This window comes from Notamacropus eugenii, chromosome 1, assembly GCF_028372415.1.
Source record: "Notamacropus eugenii isolate mMacEug1 chromosome 1, mMacEug1.pri_v2, whole genome shotgun sequence".
NCBI classification, from domain to species: Eukaryota; Metazoa; Chordata; class Mammalia; order Diprotodontia; family Macropodidae; genus Notamacropus; species Notamacropus eugenii.
This window is the reverse complement of record NC_092872.1, coordinates 92195681-92219311: the sequence shown is the minus strand read 5'-3', so window position 1 is coordinate 92219311 and position 23631 is coordinate 92195681. Positions and strand designations below refer to the sequence as shown.

The following is a 23631-nucleotide window of genomic DNA, read 5'->3' as shown; positions in this document are numbered from 1 at the left end:
CAGATGAGGAAACTGGAGCAAAGAGGCATAAGGAACTTGCCCAAAGACTCACAGGTCAGTTGAACTAGGGTTACAACGTCTGTCCCTCTGACTGTAAATCATGCCCTTTCCTTTTACACCAGGATGGTTAAAGGGATCCAGGGCTCCTATCCAGTTAGAAGGTTGAACCGGCTTATTCCCTGTGGCCAGAGAATTCTTGGGGGTGAGGAGGTGGGGTGGAAGAGGTAAGGAGAGCTGGTGGGTGGAAGATTTCCTAACGTTAAAGCCAGTGTGGGAGGGAGCCCCAGGCCACTATACTGTTCCCAGGGGTAGGTCTTTGGAGCAGTGGTGACTGCCCACACACTTTCCCCTACCCCACCTCCTTAATTCTTAAGAAAAAATGGAGCCAGTTATCCTAGCCAAAGGGAACAATCTGGTTCCCAGTACCCTCCCCCTTTCTCTTCCCCTAAGGAATTTGCAAACCCTTGATTGCTGCTAGGTACAAGCCTGTTTGCTAATTGTCTCTTCGCATTTGAGGTCTGATTGTTTCTCCTCTCTGATCAAACAGTTTCTCCATCCTCAGAGAGGGCAGTAGGGGAGGAGAAAGTTGTCTAGACCACAGTCTCCAAAGTTGGGGCTCGAGACCTGACCCCCATGAGTAAGTGTTTCCTTAATCACAGATCTGACCCTGTGGCTCCCTTGCTCACTCAACTCCGGTGGCTTCCTAATGCCTCTAGGATAAAACCTAGACTCTTCCATTTAGCTTTTAAAACCCTACACAACCGGGCCCCAACCTATCTTTCCAGACTCATCTGGAAATTGCTACCCCTCCCACACTCTTTGATGCTGCCAAATAGACCTGCTCTTATTTTCCTCACATGCTACACTGTCGTTGCACTAGCTTTTCACTGTGACTAGAATGTACCCCCTTCTTACTCCAACCCTATAGATTTCCTTCCTCAAGTACCATCTTCTATATGAAGGCCTTGATCACCTTCCAATTGCCTCCTTCCCAAATAATGTCGCATTTAACTACGCTGTATATATTTGTACTTATTTTGAAATCTATATGCATGCATGGCGTGCACATTACCTATACACATGTATGTGTACATGTATATACATATGTGTATATGTGTATAGATACATATGTATCTATACATATAGACATGCATACTTACATAGTCTCTCTTGCTCTTAGGATGCAGTCTCCTCACAAGCCTGCATGCTTTTGTCCTTTATAGTGTATTCGCAGTCTTAGCACAGCGCCTGGTACATGATGGGGTCTAAATAAATACTTGCTGATCGATTGGATGTATGACTAAGCTATCAGAGGGTGGGAAGATGGGTTGCATCCCACCTTCCCCATAAAAGTCAATCTTGGGTCTTATCTGCTGTATACAACTATTCCTATCCTTATCTACCAACACTGTTCTAGTCACTCCTAGAAACTCCCAGTGCTGCACTTCGGAGCCTGTGGATGGGTCCCTCCAATCACTCATAACATTACTACAGGGATCCCTGAAGCAGCAGATTCTGGGGTGCCCTTGAGAACTCCTCCACACTCCCACTCTCTGCCCCTCAGATCCCCTCAAGGCCTTTACAGGAAGCCCTGGGAGGGCCATTTCTGCTGTTTGGGGCAGTGACCTATGTGAGTAAGAGCTCTGCCTCCCCTTCCTCCCTTTTGGGTGGGGCAGAGTGAGTCACCCCATGGAGCTGTTCTGTACCCAAGAGCTCATGCTATTTTCTTTCCTTCCAAATCTTCTTCCTGACTCCCTGTCTCTGTTGAGGGTACCACCATCTTTTCAGTCACCCAGTCTCACTGACTTCAGTGTTAACTTCACTCTCATTCTACATACAGCATGTCCTAAAAGTCTTGGTGCAGTTTGAACTCTTAAAGGGTTTGGGGACATTCTGGATTCTATCTCTGCCTCTGGTACAGCCCAGAGCACGTAACCTAGAGTCTGACCTGAGCATCAAGATATGGTTCAGAAAGTCACAGTGAGGTCTAAGGCCCCCTTTTGGCTACAGGGTAACAGGAGATTTAGTCTCTGTGTCTCTTTTTCCAAAAAGCATCAACCACGGAAAAATTTCCCTCTTATAGGCCTAGTGTGGTCTGTAGTGTTATCTCTTAGGCAGTCAAGCCAAAGAGTTTATTCAGTGCCAGCTACTGACTCCCTGGCACTGTGCTGGACTGGAGATGTGAAAAACAAAAAGAAACCGTCTCTGTCCTAAAGAAAATTATATTTTCTTTGGGAGAAGCCAGATGCGCCCAGCATAGGGCTTTTAAGATTTTATGTAACCCTTTTTGGCAGTCTAATGTAGCCTATAGACTACTCAGATTGTTTTTAAATGCATAAAACAAAATACATAAGATTTTAAAAGAACCCAAAAGTTAGTGAAAATAAAGATGTAATTTTGTTTTTCCCATTCAACTTCGTGGACAACCTGAAGTCTATTCCCAGGTTAAAACTTACCTACACATTAGAACCTATCCCCTGGTTAAGAACCCCTGTCATAGAGATTTAAATATAAAATGTATACAGTATAACTTGGGATGGGGGAAGGGCACTAGCAAATGGGGGTGTGTGTGTGTTAGAATAGTTTTTCTATGGGGTGCTCCTCTTGAGCTGAGCTTTGGAGAAAACAGGATTCTAAGAGGTGGAGGTGAGAAGAGTGTTCATGGCTGTCAGTGGTAACAAAAGGCATCAATGCAAGTTGAAGGGGAGGGAAAATGAGAGATCCAGGTAAAGTGCCATCTTTCCTTCCAACTACGTGATGCTTTGGAAGGAGGCTTGGGTTGGGAGTCAAGAGACGTGGCTTCTAGTACAGTCTTTATTATCCACCAGATGTATGTCCTTTCTCAAGTCACCCGACTTTTTTAGACCTCATTATCCTTTTCAGTAAAGTGAAGATAGAAACATAGAGCTGTTGCCAGAAGCAAATTAGACACTGGAGGTGGAAGAACTTTGATAAGAGAGAGTATTGTTTGAAAGTATCAGGTAAGAATCTGTCTCCCTAAACAATTCCACTCTCCTAGGATGGAGGACAGCAAGACCTTGAGTAAGGTGACCAAGAGGCACCCCAACAACCACCACCTCTCCACACCCCCCACGAAGGCTCCCAGGACCTCGGGAATAGCATTGCCCTCCAGGCCACATGGTAGCCAACATTCAGGGACCTATCCCTGTGGAGATGTGACCTCATCTTCAGCTGACCCCAATGGGCAGGCAAGTAAACCAGCCTGAAGCAGTGAGGTGCCCCAAAGGAGAGAGAGGAGTCTCAGTAATAATGCAGGACCACCATGACTAACATCTCCCTTTGCACCTCCATAAAATGACCCAAGACCTTCTAGAAAAAGCAGCTCCCCAAAATCTGTCAGCTCTGCCTATAGCCCACCTCCCACCATCATTGAAGGGAACTACCCCTACAGTAACCCCAGAAAAGAAAGTTCTCTCTAAAAAAGCACCTACCAAAATCAAATGGTTCACCTTCAGAAACAGGACTTATGTGTTGGCAAAAAACTGGAAATTGAGGCGATGCTCATCAGTTGGGGAATGGCTAAACAAATCATGGTATACAATTGTGATAGAACACTACTGTGCTATAAGAAGCAATGAGCTGGTTGAGTTTAGAAAAACGTGGAAAGACACATGAAATAATGAAGACTGAAATGAGCAAAACCAGGAGAACGTTGGATACAGTAAAAACAATGTTGTTCAAAGAACAACTAAATTATCCTGAATATTATAAATATCCCAATCAGCTACAAAGGACCCATAAAGGAAGATGCTATCCACTTTCAGAGAAATAACAGATAAATAGAAGTACGCGTACTATGATTTTACATCTATATGTGTATATATACATAAATACATATAGATGTAAAACCATGTAGATGTAAAACCACACACACACATAGGTTAAATTGTGGGGTGGGTGGGGAGGGAGGAAGACAATTTGGAATTTAAAATGTAAGAAAAAATAAATTAAAAAAAATTAGAGATTATACATCAGCTTTATCTTTTCTCTATATTGCAGCCCCATCACTGAACTCTGAACCTTTCCATCCACCCTGCTGCTAAACCTTCCTATGTGTGTCATCTCCTCCTATTAGAATAAAACCATCTTGAAAGCAGGGAGCAGCTCAGTTTTCTGTTTGTATCCCCATTGTTGAGTACAGTGCTTTATATACACAGTAAGTACTTGGTGAATGTTTTTTGATTCATTTTTCCTTTCATTCATCTTGACATTCAACCCCCAGCTGCTGGCTAAGAAGGGTTTCCTTTGTCCACCGTAAATATGCCCTCACTTTACCAAAAGCCTTCCCTGTCTGAGCTGAGAGGGTTGCCTGGGGTGGGATAGGGGGGAGGGATGGGAAATAATTGAGTGGAACACACTGAAAACCACAGAGAACAGGGAGAATATTAAGTGTCTGTGTAGAATTTAACCAAAGGGAGAGGAAGAAGAAACGAGTGTTTCTTCCTTTGTGAATCAGCCACCTAGAGCCATAGCTAGCTGATAGTTTGTGTGGGACAAATTCACTTATCATGGTGGGATGGGGTAGGCGTTTGGAAGAAGGGGGAAGACTCAGTAGGAGGGGATAGCCCATCAACGGACAGGGGTTTGTGGGCTGTGTCTCCAGAGGACTGATAAATGAGGAAGTGTTGAAACTGAACGGGAGACAGGAGGAAGTATGCCCTCCCCAACCAGCTTGGCTCCTTCACCCGGAGCTAGTTAACACAGGCATGCCTTTGGGGCAAGATAACTTAGTCTGAAGGGGAAGAAAGGAGTTTTGCCCTTTAATTTAACATGGATGAGCATTTATTAAGTCAGTCATCCATAAATAGCCATTAAACATTTATTAAGCACCTACTATGTACCAGATTGTAGGCTAAAGTGCTAGGGATACAAATGCAAGAGAGCCATTTCCTTACATTCCTCCGCCCCAGTTCTATCTGTGATTGGTGAGTCACTGCCCATCACTGCCCTGCCATTTGATGAAGAGCCGGAGTCTTTCATGTTCACTTCTTTCTAGGCTCTTGGACTTTTTCCACCAACCCCTGAAGGAATAAGGGTGTGTGTGTGTGTGTGTGTGTGTGTGTGTGTGTGTGTGTGTGTGTGTGTGTCTGTGTGTGTGTGTCTGTGTGTGTGTGTGTTTTGTCTTTGTGTCGTCTGCACTTAGCACAGTGCCTGGCACTGAGTAAATATAAGTATTCTTAATGTATTTACTAGGGGAGACAACATACACAAGGAAAGTGTTGTGAGCATCTAATATCTGCCATTGTACTGGCCTATTTTCAGCTCTGCACAGAATTCAGAAACAGAAGTTGGGGAAACATTTTCACATAAATCATTACTCTTATTTTGTTGTTGAATAACTTCAGTCGTGTCTGATTCTTTGTGACCCATTTGGGCTTTTCTTGGCAAAACTACTGGAGTGGTTTGCCATTTCCTTCTCCAGCTCATTTTATGAGGAACCAAGGCAGACAGGATTAAGTGACTTGTCCAGGGCCACACAGTCAGCCAGTAAGTGTGTCTGCGGCCGGATCTGAACTGAACTCCTGAGGGTAAGTCTTCCTGATTCCAAGCCCAATGTGCTATCCACTGCACCACCTAGCTGTCACATGAAATAACTAGAGGACAATCAAGCATGCCTTCAATTAGGTTACAAGCTGTGTGAGGCAAATTGCAAAACTACCGGAGTCCCAGACTTCCTTAAGTGGAATGCTCTCGATTTAGGCATCAAAAGCAAAGGCCCAGGTAAGACTGTGAAGGTGATGCAACTGCTCTTTGCCTGCTCTTTAAAAATAGTCTCTTTCTGCCTCCTACAATCAAAGGGTCTAAGTGGTCTACACTACAAAGTACTCATTCTGTTAGGTAAATAAAGAATATCATAAATTATTTCAAATCAATAGTCTAGTGATTTTTGGGGGGGGGAGGGGAAGACAGTTGGAAAAGCGCAATATTTTAAACCAAATGAATAAATAGAAATGCAGCAGACTTTCATCAGGCATTGTGCTAGGCTGCTCAGGGCTTCCTATGTTTAAATCAGACATACTTAATCCCTGTCCTCATGGAGTTTACAGTCTAAGCTTTAAGGAAGGAATTTTAGAGAGTGTGGAATCTGAATGGGGGCCATATTCGGAGAAAGAACTTTACTGAAGCATAAACATAAAATTAATGAATATGTATACATATAACAACACACATATATACATACATGTATTCTCAAATATCTTACATTATATATAATATTTGTTATATCATATAGATATTCTCAAATATCTTATTAGCCCCATAGGCTGCAAAATTTACTCAAACACTTCCAGGATCCAAGGTTTTATTAGTGTAGGTACTCTTCCACTACACAGACACCCTTAATGTCTTTACAGTTTTCCTGGGTTTCTGTGGCACAAAAAATATGCTACATAACTATATTACTTATAATGTGATATTATATTTTATATAATGGCACATAATATAAATATTAATTGTATCATAATTTTAATTTATAATTTTAATTTGCGTTGGCAGAGGAATTTTTCTCACTGAGAAGAAGAATAGATGGGAAAAAGAAAGATTAAAATTAAATTAAAGATTAAAATGCGCAAGGCACGATATCAGGCACAGGTTCTTCAGAGATAAAAATCAAGAGATGTCTGATGACAGATACCCATAGAACCTGCCAATGGGCTGTTCTAGTGGCCTGCCCAGCCTCGGAGGACCCACCAAATGCTCTACTGACCTTTGAGAACTCCAGAATGTCACCTTCATGCCATGGGAGGCAACAAAAGGAACTGCTAGTGGAGGAGGTTGAACAACATGAAATGAGAGTCTGTCTCAGGTAGGAGCAAGGCCAGAAATGGAGAAAGAAGAAGGAAATATTAGAGGGAATTCTCTCACTGGGAACAAGGTAACAGGGAGAGAGAGAGACAGAGAGACAGGGAGAGATAGAGACAGAGAGAGACAGAGAGTCCCAGATCTCACCCAAGGGGAAATTCTTCAAAGTCTGTAGTATAACAAGCAGAAGATAGGAACACTTATGATAGGAAGAGTTTCGTTTTGATTTACGCAGGTAGAAAATATATAGCCACAGTACTTCATACTGTGAGGGCTTTTAAAAAAATATTATCAAAAACACAACAAAAAAGTTAGAAAAAATGGACAGGGAGTGAGAATTTTATCATAAGAATCTTGGAATTTTAGAACTAAAAGGGACCTTAGAGGTCATCTGGTCCAACCTCCTCATCATATAGAAGAGGAAACTGTGGGTTAGGGAAGAGAAAGGTCTTCTTCCTCACAGGGTTGTTCTGAGGGTCAAAATGAGACAGTAGAAGTAAAGTTATTTACGAACTTTATAATGCCATATGCCAGCTATTAGCATCAATCTGCCCCTTTCCATTATCTTTTATTGTAACAGGTCATAGCTCACTAGTCCACCATTTGTAGGATCTAAAGCTGGAAAGAACTTTGGAAACCATCTGATCCAACCCCCTTATTTTACAAAGGAGGAAACTGAGGTCCAAAGAGGTTCAATGATTTTTCCCCAAGGTCACAATGGTAGTAAGTGATAAAGCCAGAATTAAAACTCAGGCTCTAAAAATTCCAAGGTCAACACACTTTCTGCTGTACTATGCTGCCTGGTAGCAGTGCCAGCACCAAGACCCAGGCCTCCATACAGTGATTTTTTTGTTTGTTTTTCAAACAATACCATTGTCTCCAGGTTGGGCATGAGGATGGGGTGGCTCAGTGGATAGAGTGCTGGACCTGGAGTCAAGAAGGCTCATCCTCCTGAGTTCAGATTTGGCTTCAGACACTTATTAGCTGTGGGACCCTGGCCAAATCATTTAACCCTGTTTGCCTCAATATCCTCATCTGTCAAATGAGCTGGAGAAGGAAATGGCAAACCACTCCACTATCTTTACCAAGAAAACCCACAATGAGGTCACAGAGAGTCGGACAAGACTAAACAACAAAATAGATTCCTGCCTCCAGACATGGGCTTAATGGATATAACCATATTAATCAAACATGGGGAACATTTTGAGAGAAAAGGGGGACACAGTAATCCTCTCCCTCTGCCAGATGTCCCATTAAGCTGTGCCCTGAGCAACTGCTCTTGTCATACACCAATGTGTCCCAGACTGGCCCAAGACTCTCCCAGAAGGCAAAAATGCCTGTGTTACCAGCAGTAGGGGAAAAAAATATCAATGTGCTTGGGAATAATTAATGAAGATTTCTTTCCTATTTTTCCTTCCTGCTATCCCTCTACAAACTGAAGAATAACTTCCTTTCTCCCCAGTCCTGTTACTGCAACCTTTGCCCCAGTCCACCCCCAAATAACCTGCAGATTTTCATTTGCTCTATTTCAAAGATTATGGAGTGGAAAATCAAACTACTGATGAGAGTCTCCCTAGTCCCAGTCCCACATCAGAGTTGGGGGAGGGAAAAGGGACTGAGCCTGTGTGCAAATGCTGACTCAGCTTCCAAGTCCTTCCATTGATTCATCCCTTACTAAGAACAGTTAGTCACTGGTGGGCCCTTTGTGTCTGGGAATGTTTAGCTGAGCTTGCATTGAGACCTACTGGAAGCATGGAGAGGGGGCAGCTGAATCTTTCCTGACCTCCCTGCCCAGCCTTTTCAGCCCGCTATGATGCCTCCCATCAAATTTACCCCTGAGACCAGTCTCTCCCAACAGGAAGGAAAGCCAAGAGATTCTCTCATCTCTTTATATGGGTGAAGGGAGAAAGAAAGTTGTCACATGTCTGCCATCCCTCTATTACTCATCTTGACTCCCATGACATACTCTCCTTCTCAGTTTCCCTATTTGAAGAGATTTGCTTCAGTGGTAGGGTTTTAGAATACGTGATCAACTATGATTGCTCGAAATCCTGATGTTGGTTAAATTAAAGATTCCTTTCGAAATAACGTATTACCTAGAAAGGATGACAAGATTCTGGCAACTGTTAATATTTTAACAGTTCTAACATTAAATTAGCATTAAATGTTAGCATTTTCACTTTATTCATTTATCAGAGCAACTCTAGTCCATAGGAAAAACACTAAGAGAAGGGAACACAAGAAAGATCTTTTGACTCAAAAGGACTATTAAGAAGGCTCCTAGAACTTCCAGGATGTTTTATTATTTTATAACTCTTTCCACATAATTTGTTTCATTTGTAATCTTTGGCATATCACTGTATGCATTTAAAAAATATTCTGAGAAGAGATCCATAGGTTTCATGAAACTGATGCTAGAGGAGTCCATACCCAAAGTTAAGACTCTCTTTTCTAGAGGATGACCTTTCTTGATGCTTAACCATTTATCAAATAGGAAAGACTTTGCTGGAGAGAATGTTCTCTCCCTAGCCTTTTTTTTTTTCAGGCATGGTCAATGTGTTGATTTGTTTTTCTTGAGTATATTTATTTATTCCAATGAAAGAAAGTAGAAGTTGATAATAGCATTTACATGGTACTTTGGCATTAAAGCCCTTTATGTATATTATGTCATTTGATCCTCACAATAACCCTGGGAGGTAGGTGCTATTATCCCCATTTTACAGGTAAAAAAACTGAGACCAGAGATATTAGACACCATCTCTAATGATATGCAGTTAGTGGCAGAGCCACAGGCAAAATCAGATTTCCTGACTCCCAGTACAGTGCTCTTACATCACGACTTTCCCCAGTGCAGTTTTCATGTATCACGGATCAGCATACAAAATTAAACGGGAATTTTGGGGGAGTTTTTTGGAAGCCATACAAAGGCCAGCAGATGACACAGAACCTATGACCAAATAGTTAACCTAAATTTTATAAGAAGGTACTGTAAATACCCCATAAAAGAAAGAGACAAAATTCAGACTTCTTGGTATGAAGAGAGGGCCAAAAAATTTCATGAGGATTTTCTAGATCAAGGCTGCACCCCCAACTCCTGCAATGGGGAAGGGATAACTGTAGTTCCATGCCTTTGCTGGAACTTGATCCCTCTGCCTTCCACACTCATCTTTGACTCTCCCTGGCCTCCCCCAGGGTCTTCATCAGGCTGTAGAATTTTTCCCTTTAGAACCTCAATGATCCTATAAACTCATTCTAGAACAGAGTCATGGAGCCTGTTTCTAGATGCCCCATCTTTCTTTCCTTCCCAAGAGGCTGGGGTCTGGACGGACTGAATGGGGGCGGGACCCCAAACAAACAAGGATTCCAGATCTGCACAATTCCATGTGAGTGGGATGTATAATTTTAATTAGATTTTTCTTCTTCTCTTGTAATTCAAATCAGGGAAATAGGCCCTGTATCACATTAGATTGGCAGGAAGGAAGAATCATTTCTTATTAAACTCTACAACTGATGGAAAGAGAGAAGAGGGAGGGAAGGAGTTGACCTCTCCTAACCTCAGCTCCATTCCATTAAGACTGAAGAGGGCTTTTCCGCCCGCTCCCCACTACCCCCACCAAGCGCCGCTCCGGCTGCATCACGCTCACACCGAGCTCCGGGACCCCGGAGCGCTAGCGCCGCGGCCGCCACCCTCCTGCCGCCGCCATGATCATCTACCGGGACCTCATCAGCCATGATGAGATGTTCTCCGACATTTACAAGATCCGGGAGATCGCGAACGGGCTGTGCCTGGAGGTGGAGGGGAAGATGGTCAGTAGGACAGAGGGTACCATTGATGATTCACTCATCGGTGGAAATGCCTCTGCTGAAGGTCCTGAGGGTGAAGGAACTGACGCCACTGTAATCACTGGAGTTGACATAGTAATAAACCATCATCTGCAAGAAACTAGTTTCACAAAAGAATCCTACAAAAAGTACATGAAATCAATCAAGGGCAGACTTGAAGAACACAAGCCAGATAGAGTAAAACCTTTTATGACGGGAGCTGCAGAGCAGATCAAACACATCCTTGCTAATTTTAAAAACTCTCAGTTCTTCATAGGTGGAAACATGAATCCAGATGGCATGGTGGCTCTCTTGGACTTCCGTGAGGATGGTGTGACTCCATGTATGATTTTCTTTAAGGGTGGTTTAGAAATGGAGAAATGTTAACAAATTCAGCTGATTACGAGTCACCTGTCATTATAACTGGCTGCTGCTTTTTGTCATCTACACAACACCAGGACTTGGACAGACTTGGACTGATGTCATCTTGAGCTTTATTCATTTATTTTTGACCTTGATTTATTTGGAGTGGAGGCATTGTTTTTAAAAACACGTCGTGTAGGTTGTCTAAAATAAAAAGCATTTAAACCCATTTGAGAGAATTCCTCTTGGTCTAATGTTTTTTAAGCTCAAATTACAGTAACTTGCTACAGTTGTACCTCAAGGATCATTGTAGAGATCGTTGCCTGATCTTAGATTACTTTTCAGCATAAGACTCTTCAAATAGACTTTTCTACAGTTGACTGCTTGTGAAAAAAGGAAGAGATGCTCAAAAATGTGCCAACAATATGAAGTGGACCTTTCTGCATTTTCATTTCATCAACAAGCTGAAGTAGAGTTAACTCTGGAAGAGATTACATCCAAATTGAATAAAATGAAACCATGTAAAACTGTTGAAAAAAAAAAAAGACTGAAGAGGAAATGGGCTAACTAGTCTGGGATTCTCAGACATCTGAAATCTGTGCCTCAATAGAAGGTTCTAGGAGTACAAATAATTACTTTTACTGAGCCGAGCATAAAGTGAGTTATTTACTTTGGCAGCTATTGTTGATTTAAAGACAGATTCCTGATATCCAGAATAAAAACTCGTTAAAAAGGGCTCAGAAGACAGTAGACAAATTGAAGGAGGAATCCCAAGGAGAAATTCTCCCTCATTTCAGAATCTTAGGCCCTCCCAGAACACTCGGGTAGGCTGGGCTCTCCAAGTGTGACTTCCAGTCATTTTTTTCTCTAAGAGATCCAATGACACAGGAGGGTGATGCCTTGACTTGCAAATAAATTGGATTCAAGTGAGGCAGGGCTGTGCAAAATCACCAGCCTCATTCTCTCCTGTGCAGCCATCTGGGTGGAGTGGCAAGACAGAGATCAGGACGACTGGAGATGGCTCCCAATATTAAAAGTACCCTTTTTTGCAATGCTCCATCCTGTCAGCATCCTACAGATTCAAACTGATCAGCCTCATATCAAGATTTCCAGTTGCTATCAGTCTGCTAGGTGGGCCACCAGCATCCTTGGCTGAAATTAACAATGGTTTGAAAACCACCATGAGTGGAATGGATTTGAATCCTGCAACCTATTCATAAAAATATTCACTGACACAGAGGTCTGCAGACCTAATTAAAACAATTTGCATTTGCAGAGATAATGTAAAGTGCTTTCCCCACAGTAATCCTTTGAAGCAGACATTACTTATCAATTACTAATTCAATTTATCAGTTTACTAATTCAATCATTACTTAATCCTGGTCCTCCTTTAGAGAGGACTGGGACTTCCCAGCCAGAGCAATATAAAATTCAAACCAAATTTAACTTCCTTTATAAGTAACTAATCCCAGCAAAGGAAATTTTACCTCCTCCTCTAGTGTTTCAGAAATTCCTACCACCTACCCAGTTTCAATCCCCCTTGCTGTAATATAAGCTGGTCTCCTCAGATGACAAAGATAGAGAACCATTCCCTGTTGATCACCTTGGCAGGATAAGTCTTTATTATCATTCTCATTCACCATTGGAAAAATAGGAGGCTGTGAGTGGTAGGGGATCAAATGTTAGACTAGGAATCAGGAACCTGGATTCAAATTACAATACAGGCACTTAATCATTTCATCAACCCTGGTAAGTCACTTGACTTTTCTCAGTCCTAATTTCCTCATCTGTAAAATGGGGGTGATAATATCAGCTACCTTACAGGTGTGTTGTAAGGAGCAAATGAGATAATATATGCAAAGGACTTTGCAAGACTTAGAGTGCTATGCAAGTGATGGCTATTATAATCAGTCTGCCTCTCCCACTTTTTATAACATATTTAACAAATTTTTTTTTACTGTAACAAATAAATAGAGTTAAGCAAAGCAGATGAACATATTGTCCATGTCTGAAAATACATGTATAGGTCTCAACCATGCACCTTTACTTCAATGCCTCTCTGACAAGAGGTAGGAAGCATGCCTCCTCATTGGTTTTTTGAAGTTGTTGTAAGTCACTACAGTGATCTAAGCTCTTTATTCTTTCAAAGTTGTTTTCCTATTTACATTACTGTGGCCATCCCAAAAATTATTTTCTTGATTCTACCAAAAAAATGGAAAAGTTAGACAGTCCCATTTCACATTCTAATAGAAAGAGGCAATACGTAGAGCTACAGGTCAGAGGTCTGTTTATTAATTTGTAATTAATGTAAGAATACTGGTATTACACAGAGTAATGCATCTTCTTTAATGTTATTTCCACTGATAAAGTCATATCCATTTCTGATGTTTAACAGTATGAAGGACGTTGATGGGGAGAATCTTCTTTCCTGAGTTTTCAGTACTTGTGGTTACTCAGGCTGCAATATTTGCCTAGGCAGTTAGATCACATGGATGGATTGGTCCCATCTGTCAGTGATGTCTGTATGAGCCAGAGTGGAAGCAGAGCCAGTGGTCTTGGAACAAATGCTATTCTGGGGGCTCGTGAGGTTATTTGTGGGTCAGTGGTTGACAGTTGATGTTAGTAGTGGTAGAGATGGTGGTTGACAGTTGATGGTGATGGTAGGGACAGCGGACCTCTTTTTCATAGAGGTTACTCCCCTCTGATGGTTGTTGGGGGCATTTATTGTTAATGGTACTTGGGAGTCTAAGTAAAAAATAAGTGGGACTGGTCCTAAGCAAAATTGTGAAGCAGGGAAAGTATGACTTTCACCATCTTGCATATATCTTATCACTTTATTTTATAGAGAAGATAGAAGAAGCAAATACCTTTGATAAGCATGATTTTGATAATTAAAGAATCCTTGAAGAAAGTTTGTCATTACATCTTTGAAGGAATCTCGTTGTTCAAACACTCAGTCATGTCTAACTCTTTGCGATCCCATGGACGGCAGCACTTCAGCCCTTCTATCCTTTGCTATCTCTCAAAGTCCGTTCAAGTTTATATTTGCTGTTTCTGTAACACTATATATCCATCTCATCCTCTGCTGTCCCCTTCTCCTTTTGCCTTCAATCTTTCCCAGCATCACAGTCTTTTCCATTGAGTCCCATCTTTGCATTATGTGTCCAAAGTATTTAAGCTTCAGCTTCAATATCTTACCTTTCAGGGAATAGTCTGACTTAATTTCTTTAAGTATTGACTGATTTGATCTGTTTGTGTCCAAGGGACTCTCAAAAGTCTTCTCCAGCACCACCATTTGAAAAATCATCTCTGAAAGTCAACCTATTCAATTTTCATCAAGAAAGACCAAAATGTGTACAAATATAAAGATGTTTTCAGAGATAAGAAAGTACTACTAGTAGATTGACATCCTCTGAGTGACTTAATTTTCATAAAAATACTGTCCGTGGTTTTTTCTGATCTTCTATATCTTTTTATATTAAAATTAACCTCAAAAAGCTTTCAAGTATCATGGGGTTTTTTTATGAGTACTTGGTCTGGTTAAAGCTTCTCTTCCAGTTTTCTTCAAGTTCTTTTCTTCTAGTTTTCATTTTCTTATCATTTCCACTTCCTCAGGAGATTTTAATCGTAGGATCACAGACTTTGAGCCAGAAGAGGTTTTAGATGTCACTTAGTCCAACTTCCTCATTTCGTAGAAAAGGAAACTGAAGTCGAAAAATTAAGTGACTTGTCCCAAATCACATAGGTAATAAGGCTGGAATTTGTACCTAAATCTTCTACTATTCTAGAATCTTGTCCAGTGTACCATACTGCTCTCTAATCCAAATGTGTTGTTTCCATATAATGAAGTAATTTGTTAATAGAAAGCTAAAAGATCTGTTCCATTTTTCATCTGTTTGTTGCCCTTATGTCAAGCTTTCTGCAAACTCCAACAGTTATTTTTTGGTTTTTTTTTTTGTGGGAGAGTAGGGGAAGTTGGTAATAATAGCTAGCACTTATATAGTTCTTTAAGATTTGCAAAGCATTTTACAAATGTAACCTCATTTTGTCCTCACAATAACCCTGGGTTATAGATGCTATTATGATCTCTACTTTACAAATAGGGATAAAAATGCTGAAGCAGACAGAGGTTAGTTGACTTGCCTAGGGTATACAGCTATTAAGTGTCTGAGACTAGATTTGGACTCAGTCTTCCTGACTGCAGGTCCAGTCCTCCATTCACTAAACCATCTCCATTCTGCACTGTTTTTTGAGGTGATATTAATTTCTCAGTTGCTTGTTTTTTACCATCCACCTATTTCATTTTATTAAACCATGTCTATTTATTAATTTACAATAAGAAATATTGATATTAAGATGATCAGAATACAGGTATCAATTCCTTCTTAGAAGGAAGGTTTATTTGGAAAGCCACATTCATATCAAAAACTTGAGTAAACGCAGAATACAAGGATTTGGAAGATATCGCTGAGTGGTATTGTAAAGGCAACATAACATTATACTTCCTTCTGCCAACCAGACCAGAATACTTGAATTTTCTCCTCATCTAATACTCCTTCCCACTGTCTCCCCAAATCTGGGCATCCTCTTCTTTTCCCATCCTGCAGAAGCAAAAATGTGATATAGTAGCCAAAGAAATTAATGCAATCATAGGTTGCTTTTGGAGAGATCTTTCTGACCTCTCCTTTGTACTAATCATATTATAATTTGCATTATAATTACTTGTATACTTCTCCTCTTCCTCTATACCAGAGGGAAGAGACTTTGCCTTATTTTATCTATGTATCTTCCTCAATACCCTGCAAAGGTTGGTAAATAATTAGTGTTTGTTGTATTGAACTGACAGGTTTTGTCAGTTAAGTGGCTTTGGTGATGAGAGATGCCCAGTGAATCTCAGATGACTGTCCTCCAGCACAGCCCTGCAACTTTCATGCTCTCATACTTTCTCCTATTTCCTGAGGGATGTCAGTGACCTGAGAGTTCATGGCCAGCACATTGCCATCTGAACCATTAAGGTGGACAGCTAGTATGTCAGTGGCTCATGGCTGGCCCAGACAACCTGGAATTCCACCAAATTTCATCACTCTAAATTATATGCAAGTCCTAACTGGAGGGACCAGAATATGCCATTTCCTTCGTGAGAATACAGAATGGACAGTACAGAAGACAGAAAGAGGAGAATAGTGCATGGGAGGTATTGAGAAGGCAGGGACAGAAGAGGAGAGCTAATTGGCAATTTGTCTCAGATATTATATCAAGTACATATTCTTCTAGTCCAGATTTTCTTAACCTGTAGTCTGGTTAAAGCCTATGGACCCCTTTTCACAATAATGATTTTTTTAAAAATCATAATTGAAGAAAAGCTAAGGTTAGTGTAAATAAAAATGAAAATTTTTTCTCATTCAAGTTCATGGATCCCCTGAAATCTATATATGGATCCCAGGTTAAGAGCCTCTGCTTTAGCCCCTTTTTTCTTTGTTTTTGTGTATAAAAACTACATTCTCTTTATTCTATATACCTTAATTTCAGACCAAAAAATATAAACAGCCACGGTACAAATATCCTACTCCCCAGATCATGCGAGGGGGAATAGAGACCCTGTAAGCCCTACCCTGATACACTGGAAAATAGAAGGAGAAGAAAATAAAAACAAGCCACTAGATATTGGCAGATGAAGCCAGATAGGACAGGGCCTCTTCTGCTGCTGTGGGAAACAGGAAACTATAGACAGCGAGATCTGATGCAGAGGTCTGTCTAAGTCACCTCTTCCATGTGGGATGTGTCTTTCTCTCCTTGTAGAAGAGGGAATCTCATCAGGAACAGCAGCACTGGGCTCTTCTGCTGTTACCTCATCCTCATCGGTGCCAAGACCTACTTTAATCATGCAATAAATTCAATTTGAGTGAGTCTGGGGTTCTTTAAGAGAGAAGCCTGAAGAAAGCAGAGCTGTCTCCAAAAGCAATAGCGCCACGTCTTCTCACAGCCTTGTGACTCTTGTCAGCCTCAGCCTTCTCCCTGAGAGTCTCCACAATGGGGTGAGCTGGGTTCATCTGGTGCTGGTTGACTGCCATGTTATCTCTCAATGCCTGTGCCTTCATGATTCATTCCACCACAGGGTGAAGACACCAGCTAATTGGAGGTTGTCATTTTCTCAACCTTTTTATTCAGAATTTCCTTCATTAGTTGGCACATGTTTTCACATTTTGTCTTCTCTCTTCCATTTTTTTTCTTCTTCATCCTCTAATGTTCTAACCCTTCCTTAGTAACAGAGACAAGGGTCTTCCCAGTGAATTCCTTTATCTGCTGCATACACTACTCATCAGTGATCTCTGTCATGTTTATTTACTAAAACTATGTTTCCATACCTGTTCACAAAAGCAGAGTTAGCCACCTGTTCCTAAACCAGTGGTTTAGTAGATGTGTTTCTAGAGTTCCTTTATTTTGGAAACATATTCAGACAAGGAAGTCATCTATCTCATCTCTTGACTGAGATGTGTGATAATGTAACAATTCAGATAAACATTGCTTGTGGGTTGAACCTTCATGGATTCCAATCTTGAAGTTTTTTGAAAAGCCTTATACAACTTTTTTAAAAAGTAATTTTCTTTGTCTTGCCCCAGTTCAGAGAAGAGCCTCTTCTTTGACAATATTCCTATGCATTGTATCCTGATGCAACATATCTCTTGGAGTTTTGAGGGACAGATCCTCAAAATCCACCACACCTCAGGTAAAATTCAGATACTTAAGGATAAGCTTGTCACAACCATCCGTGATGAGCACATGCCACACATGCAGCTTAATGGCATTATTCTTTTTGTTTTCCAACAGGTAAAAGGGAGTTGGGGGATGAAGCTCTGAATTCCAGCTGACCTTCCACAGAGAAGTGCTTTACTGCCAAATGATCTTCCCAACCATTAATGAGGTCATAAAACTCACCTTCCTCCTCTTGGCATATGTGATATTGACGATATCAATCATTAGGGTTACATGTCCAGATGGGCCTGGTCTCATCCAGCTCTTCCTGATCAATATATTTCTCCTTTATCTTCTTCATTTTCTCCTTGCTATCCTTGCCTTCACCTTCTTCACCAGAGCCTACCTCTTCAATCTTGGATTTTTCCTGGTCTTTAGCTGACTCGTCTTTCTCCTTTGTCTTCCTCTGTCTCACCATCACTGATTTCCTTTTCTCGTTCTATTTCCAAATAAATGTGATGGGATAGCCAATGAACTGTGAATGCTTCTTTACAACCTCCTTGACCCACCTCTCTTCCAGAGACTCTGTCTGGTCTTCTTTAAGATGTAAGATCATCTTGGTATCCCAGCTGATAGGTTCACCATGGTCAGCACAGACTGGGAAGAAGTCACTGGCAAAAGACTCCCAGGCATACTGTTCATCCTCGGTGTTCTTGGTGATGATAACTATCTTCTCTGCCACCAGACAAGCAAAATAAAAGCCCACAACAAAATGACCATTCATGGAGATGTCTGCTCAAGTCTGAAAAACTGCCATCAGAAAGTCCTGGTGCCAGACTTGGCAATGGTCCCAAAGTTATTGATCAAATCAGCTTTTGTCATGCTAACACCATTATCCACCAAAGTAAGGGTATGTTCCTGAGGGATGATGTTAGCCTTCAGCTCTTTACTGCTGTCCAGTTTGGAAGGATCTGTCAGACTCTCATCACAAATCTTGTAAAGAACCTCAGAGGCATTGGAAATGATCTCTTGAGGAAGATTTCCTTATTGGAATAAAATGTGTTGATAATCAGGAACATAAACTGGGTAATCTCTGCAAAGAAGGCAAAGGTCTTCCCCTCCTCTTCTCCATGGTGTAGATCGTCAGGCATCTTGAGTGGTTGCAGCTAATAAGGGTGGTTCAGGGAAGTGCTGAATCCAGCGACTCCAAAGATTGAGGAGCTTAAGGAGTTTGGCACAAGAGAAGCTTTCAGATCCTTCTTTCTTTTTAATTAAATAGTATTTTGTTTTTTTCAAACCACATGTAAAGATCATTTTCAATATTTATTTTTTATAAGATTTTGAGTTCCTTATTTTTCTCTTTCCCATTTTTTCCCTTCCCCTTCCCCAAGACGGCAAGCAATCTGATATAAGTTGTACATGTGCAATCATGTTAAACATATTTCCACATTAGTTTTGCTGTGCAAAAAGAAACAGAACAAAAGGGAAAACCCACAGAAAACAAAAAAACAAACAAACAAAAAAAGTGAAAATAGTATACTTTGACCTGCATTCAGACATAGTTTTTTCCCTGGATGTGGACAGCATGTTCCATCATGAGTCTTTTGGAAATGTCTTGACTGTTTTATTTCTGAGAAAAGGTAAGTCAATCACAGTTGCTTTTACTGTGTACAATGTTTTCCTGGTTCTGCTCACTTCACTCAAGCATCAGTTCATGTAAGTCTTTTCAGGTTTTTTTGAAATATGCCTTCAGTCCCCTTTTCTTTTCCAAAGGGCTTTGTGATTCTTTCTTGCATGTAACTGGCAAGACACAGAAGAGATAGAGATATCTCACTATATTAATATAGTCATGGAAATTATATGGCAGTGGAGTGAGATAATGAGACAGCTTCCATCTGACCATGTTTCCCTGCTGATGGAAAGAAGGACTTAAGTATGCCACAAAGAACTCCTGAGTTTTCTCATTTCTCTGGGCCATCAGGGATGTATAAGGGAGAGGGTGAATGATGGCACTGGTAGAGAAGAGGTGAAGGATGGGTTATGTCTCTTTGGGTGCCTACATTGCATAAATTCCTGATTATTTAAGAATCCAAGCATGTAGAAAACTTAAGATAATATGGTAATTTGTTGGGTTTTGTTTTTCTTGCATTCTGACTTTTGCTTTTATGAGGGTAGCATCTGGGCACCCATTCAAACATGTGAATCCCTAGAACAAAACTACTGCAGGTTCAGGGTACTCTGGGGGCCCGTATCCACTCAAAGCCACAGTTAACAAGCCCCTATTGATGTGTCTACTGTTTCTACTCAATGAAAGGGCATAATTAATTCAAAGTATAGGCATTAGATAAAATAGCATAGTAAGAAAAGTAGCAATAAGCTTTCCTCCCTTCAGCCTGGGACACACTATCCCACAAATAGATATATTATCAACAGGAAAAGTAGATGTGCATAGAGAACATGTTTGTGGAGTAGCCACATAAGGAAGATGTGTGGGGCACATGCATATGTGGAACAGAAACTCATGCCTCCTCCACTGTAAGTCTGCTATTGCCCTCTTGGGATGTCATCTTGCTGCTCTCTGATCTCTTCTGGGCATCCCTACTGAGTCCCTAGATTCTTCTGGGTGCAGCATCTCTGTGCTATTAAGAGGACTCATGCTTTCTTGATGGGGCTTCCCTGACTTTCTGACACAGCTTCCTGTCCCCTGAGCAGTTTGACCAGCCCCTAGATTCCCTGATGTGTCTTCCTGGTCTGGTGGCATAAAAAATTGCAGTCACGGGTGGTCTCCTGCTCTCAGACTTCACGGGTGCGTGAGATGGCAAGAGTCGCCATTTACTGATGACTTACTGACCATTTCCATCTGGGGCATGCCATCCAGAGAAACCGAGGTTCAATGTATTCTTGATGTAGATCCTTGCTGTGTTAGAGCAAAGTAAACCCCCTCCTTTGTTATGTGTTCAATGACTTGCAAGTGCCTCATTCCATCCCAACATCAAACCTGCTTGAGAGCCATGCCTGTGATAGTGCTGGATGCAGATCGTTGCCTTCACTCTATTGGGCATCTTCATTGATCTCATAGCTGCAGAGCTATTAGCTTCTGGAATTCATCTCTTCGGGGTCATTGTTTGACTATATTGACCTCTGTCCACCAGTCAGTCAATAAATGGTTAAGTGACTACTTTGTGCCAGGCACTGTGCTAAATGCTGATGATATAAAGAGAGGCAAAAGTCAGTGTCTGCTCTCAAAGAGCTCATAATCTAATGGAGTAGGCAAGAGGCAAACAATTATCTACAGACAAGTTCTGAACAGGATAAGTAAGAAAGAAATAAAGAGAGGAAGGCACTAGAATTAAGAGTTGGGAAAGACTTTGTACAGAAGGTGGGACTTTAGTTGAGGGAAACCTGTGAAGGTAGTAGGTGGTGTTGAGGAGGAAGAGCATTCCAGGTATGGAGGACAATCAGATAACATTCCTAACTGAGAGTGGAATATCTTATTCATGGGACAGCAAGGCTAGTGTCACTGGATCAAAGAGTACATGATAGGGAGTAAAGTTTAAGAAGCCGGGAAAGGTCAGAGGGGGCTAGGTTATGAAGGGCTTTGAATACCAAACAGAACATTTTGTGTTTGATCCTGGAGGCAATGGGGAACCATTGCAGTTTATTGAGGGGAGAGATGACATGGTTAGACCTGAGCTTCAGGAGAATGAAGGATGGATTGGAGTGGGGAGACTTGAGGCAAAAACAAGCATTTATTAAGTATCTCCTATTTGGCAGGCATTGTATAAATATTATTTTGTTTGATCTTCACAACAACCTTGTGAGGTGCTATTACTGTTTCCATCTTACACTTGAGGAAACTGAGGCAAACAGAATTTAAATGACTTGCCCAGGGCCCATGCAGCTAATAAATAACTGAGGTTGGATTTGAACTCAGATCTTCCTGGCTGAGCTTAGTTCATTCCTATTGTCAGGATATAGAGATCATAGATTTGGAGGTAGGAGGAAACTTAGAAACTACCCAGTCTAACACCTTCATTTAAAAAGTACCTGTTTTGTTTTTTGTTTTCAGTCACCTTCATATCATCCCTTCCACCTTCTCTAATCAGTAAACCATGCTTTTTAACAAAGAATAAAGAAATTGTCATTTCTTGAGGTCATGCCCTTTCTTCCCAACTCAGCTCATTCCCTGGACTGCTCTACTTCTTTCCCTGCTCAGGCATTGTTCCCTGCCTCCCCTCCCCACCCCCCACCCCCCATTTTCTAGCTACTCTTTATATTTTATCTTTCCCTATTAGAACATGAGCTCACTGAGAGGAGAGACCATCTTCTTTATTTTTCTTAGATTAGTATCCTCATTACCACAGTGCTTAGCACAATGCCTGGTAAATACTAAATCCTCCATTATCTGTCTATCTCTTTTTCTGTCTACCCATCCATCCATTCATTTATCTATCTAAAGAGAAAAAAAGACCATTCAGTAAACGAGCTAACAATTCCAACCGAGTCTGACAGTATATACAATATTCCACCCCCTCTGCAAAGATGTGAGGGAAATATATTTTCAGATCTCTCTATTGGGACAAGCTTGATGATTATAATTGTACAATGTTCAGTTAGGGTTTTTTTTTTGGTTGATGCTTCCATTTGTGTTCTGAACCCCTAATTTTACAGATGAAGAAACAGAGGTCTGGAGAGTTTTGGGTGGCTTGCCCAAGGTCACAAAGATAGTAAGTGGCAGTGCCAAGACTCAAACCCATGTACAGTGGCTCTAAATCTATTTCCCTTCCATCATGCTAAACTACTTCTCCCTGATAAGGATAGAATCACATTTCTTTAGTCATTACTTTGCCCATGAGCCACTATGCCTAGCTAAGAGGCAGCTGAACAAAAGTCAAGCAGAGCAAAAATTAGATTTAGATCAGTACCTCATACCATGTAATACAATAAGGTCCAAATAGACACATGAACTAAAATAAAATGTCATACCAGAAAAAAAATTAAAAGAGAAGGGAACTATGGATATGGGATTAGTTCTTGACCAAATAAAGAATATCGATAATAATAACAGATAAATAAAATGGACAGTTTCAATTACATAAAATTGAAGGGCACTGAAGTCAGAGGGTCTGGGTTCAAATACTGCCTCTGATCTTTGTGACTGGGCACCTTCCTAAAACTCTCTTGGCCTCAGTTTCCTCATTTGTAAAATGGGGGGGGCTAGACTAGATGACCTCCAACATCCATTTTTTCTAGTTCTTAATATATGATCATGTAAAAATTTTTACAACAAACAAAGTTAGTGAAATTAGAATTAGAAGAGAAATTTAACTGGGAAAGATATTTGTAACAAATTTCTCTAATAAAGTTCTGATAGCCAAGATATACAAACATATAAGAAAAAGTAAAATACATATTTATATATTATATATATGAAAAAGTAAATGGCCAAAGGATATAAAGAGGCAGTTCTCAAAAAAACAAAACGAAACTGCAAGCTATCAACAACCATGCGAAAAAAGCTTCCAAATCACTAATGTGAAAAATGCAAATTAAAACAACCTTGACGTTCCACTTCAGTTCCATTTGATTGACAACGTTGATAAACAAAGAAAAGGGAGGTTGTGGGAAGGTCTGTGGGAAAACAAGAACACTAGTGTACCAGTGCTGTGAATTGGGCTAAGTATTCTCTAAATAAATTTGGAAATATACTCCAAAAGTCATTAGACTGTGTGTACTCTTTATACCAATAATAGGCATATGCTCCAAAGAAGTAAAAACAAAGAGCTCAGATGTACAGAAAAAAAATTACAGTAATACTTTTTTGTTGTTCTTGTAGTAAATAACTGGAAACCAAGTCAAGGACCATTAGTTGGGGGAGCAGTTAAACAAAGTATGGTATATGAATGGAATGGAATGTTATTGGCTCCCTGA

At 40.8% G+C, this 23631-nt stretch overlaps 1 protein-coding gene and 1 pseudogene across 1 annotated transcript; one reads left to right on the top strand and one right to left on the bottom strand.

The window, feature by feature from the left end:
- Positions 1-10409: 10409 nt before the first annotated feature.
- Positions 10410-11236, top strand: LOC140504505 (translationally-controlled tumor protein-like). The gene has a single exon (XM_072609523.1). It carries the CDS (start codon positions 10525-10527, stop codon positions 11029-11031), a length of 507 nt encoding a protein of 168 aa, XP_072465624.1. The 5' UTR covers positions 10410-10524; the 3' UTR covers positions 11032-11236.
- A 5525-nt stretch (positions 11237-16761) lies between these two features.
- LOC140504765 (heat shock cognate protein HSP 90-beta-like) lies at positions 16762-18851 on the bottom strand (annotated as a pseudogene).
- Positions 18852-23631: the final 4780 nt, after the last annotated feature.

Excerpts from the sequence above, each read along its gene's own strand:
- LOC140504505 (XM_072609523.1), top strand. The coding sequence starts at position 10,525 with ATGATCATCTACCGGGACCTCATCAGCCATGATGAGATGTTCTCCGAC.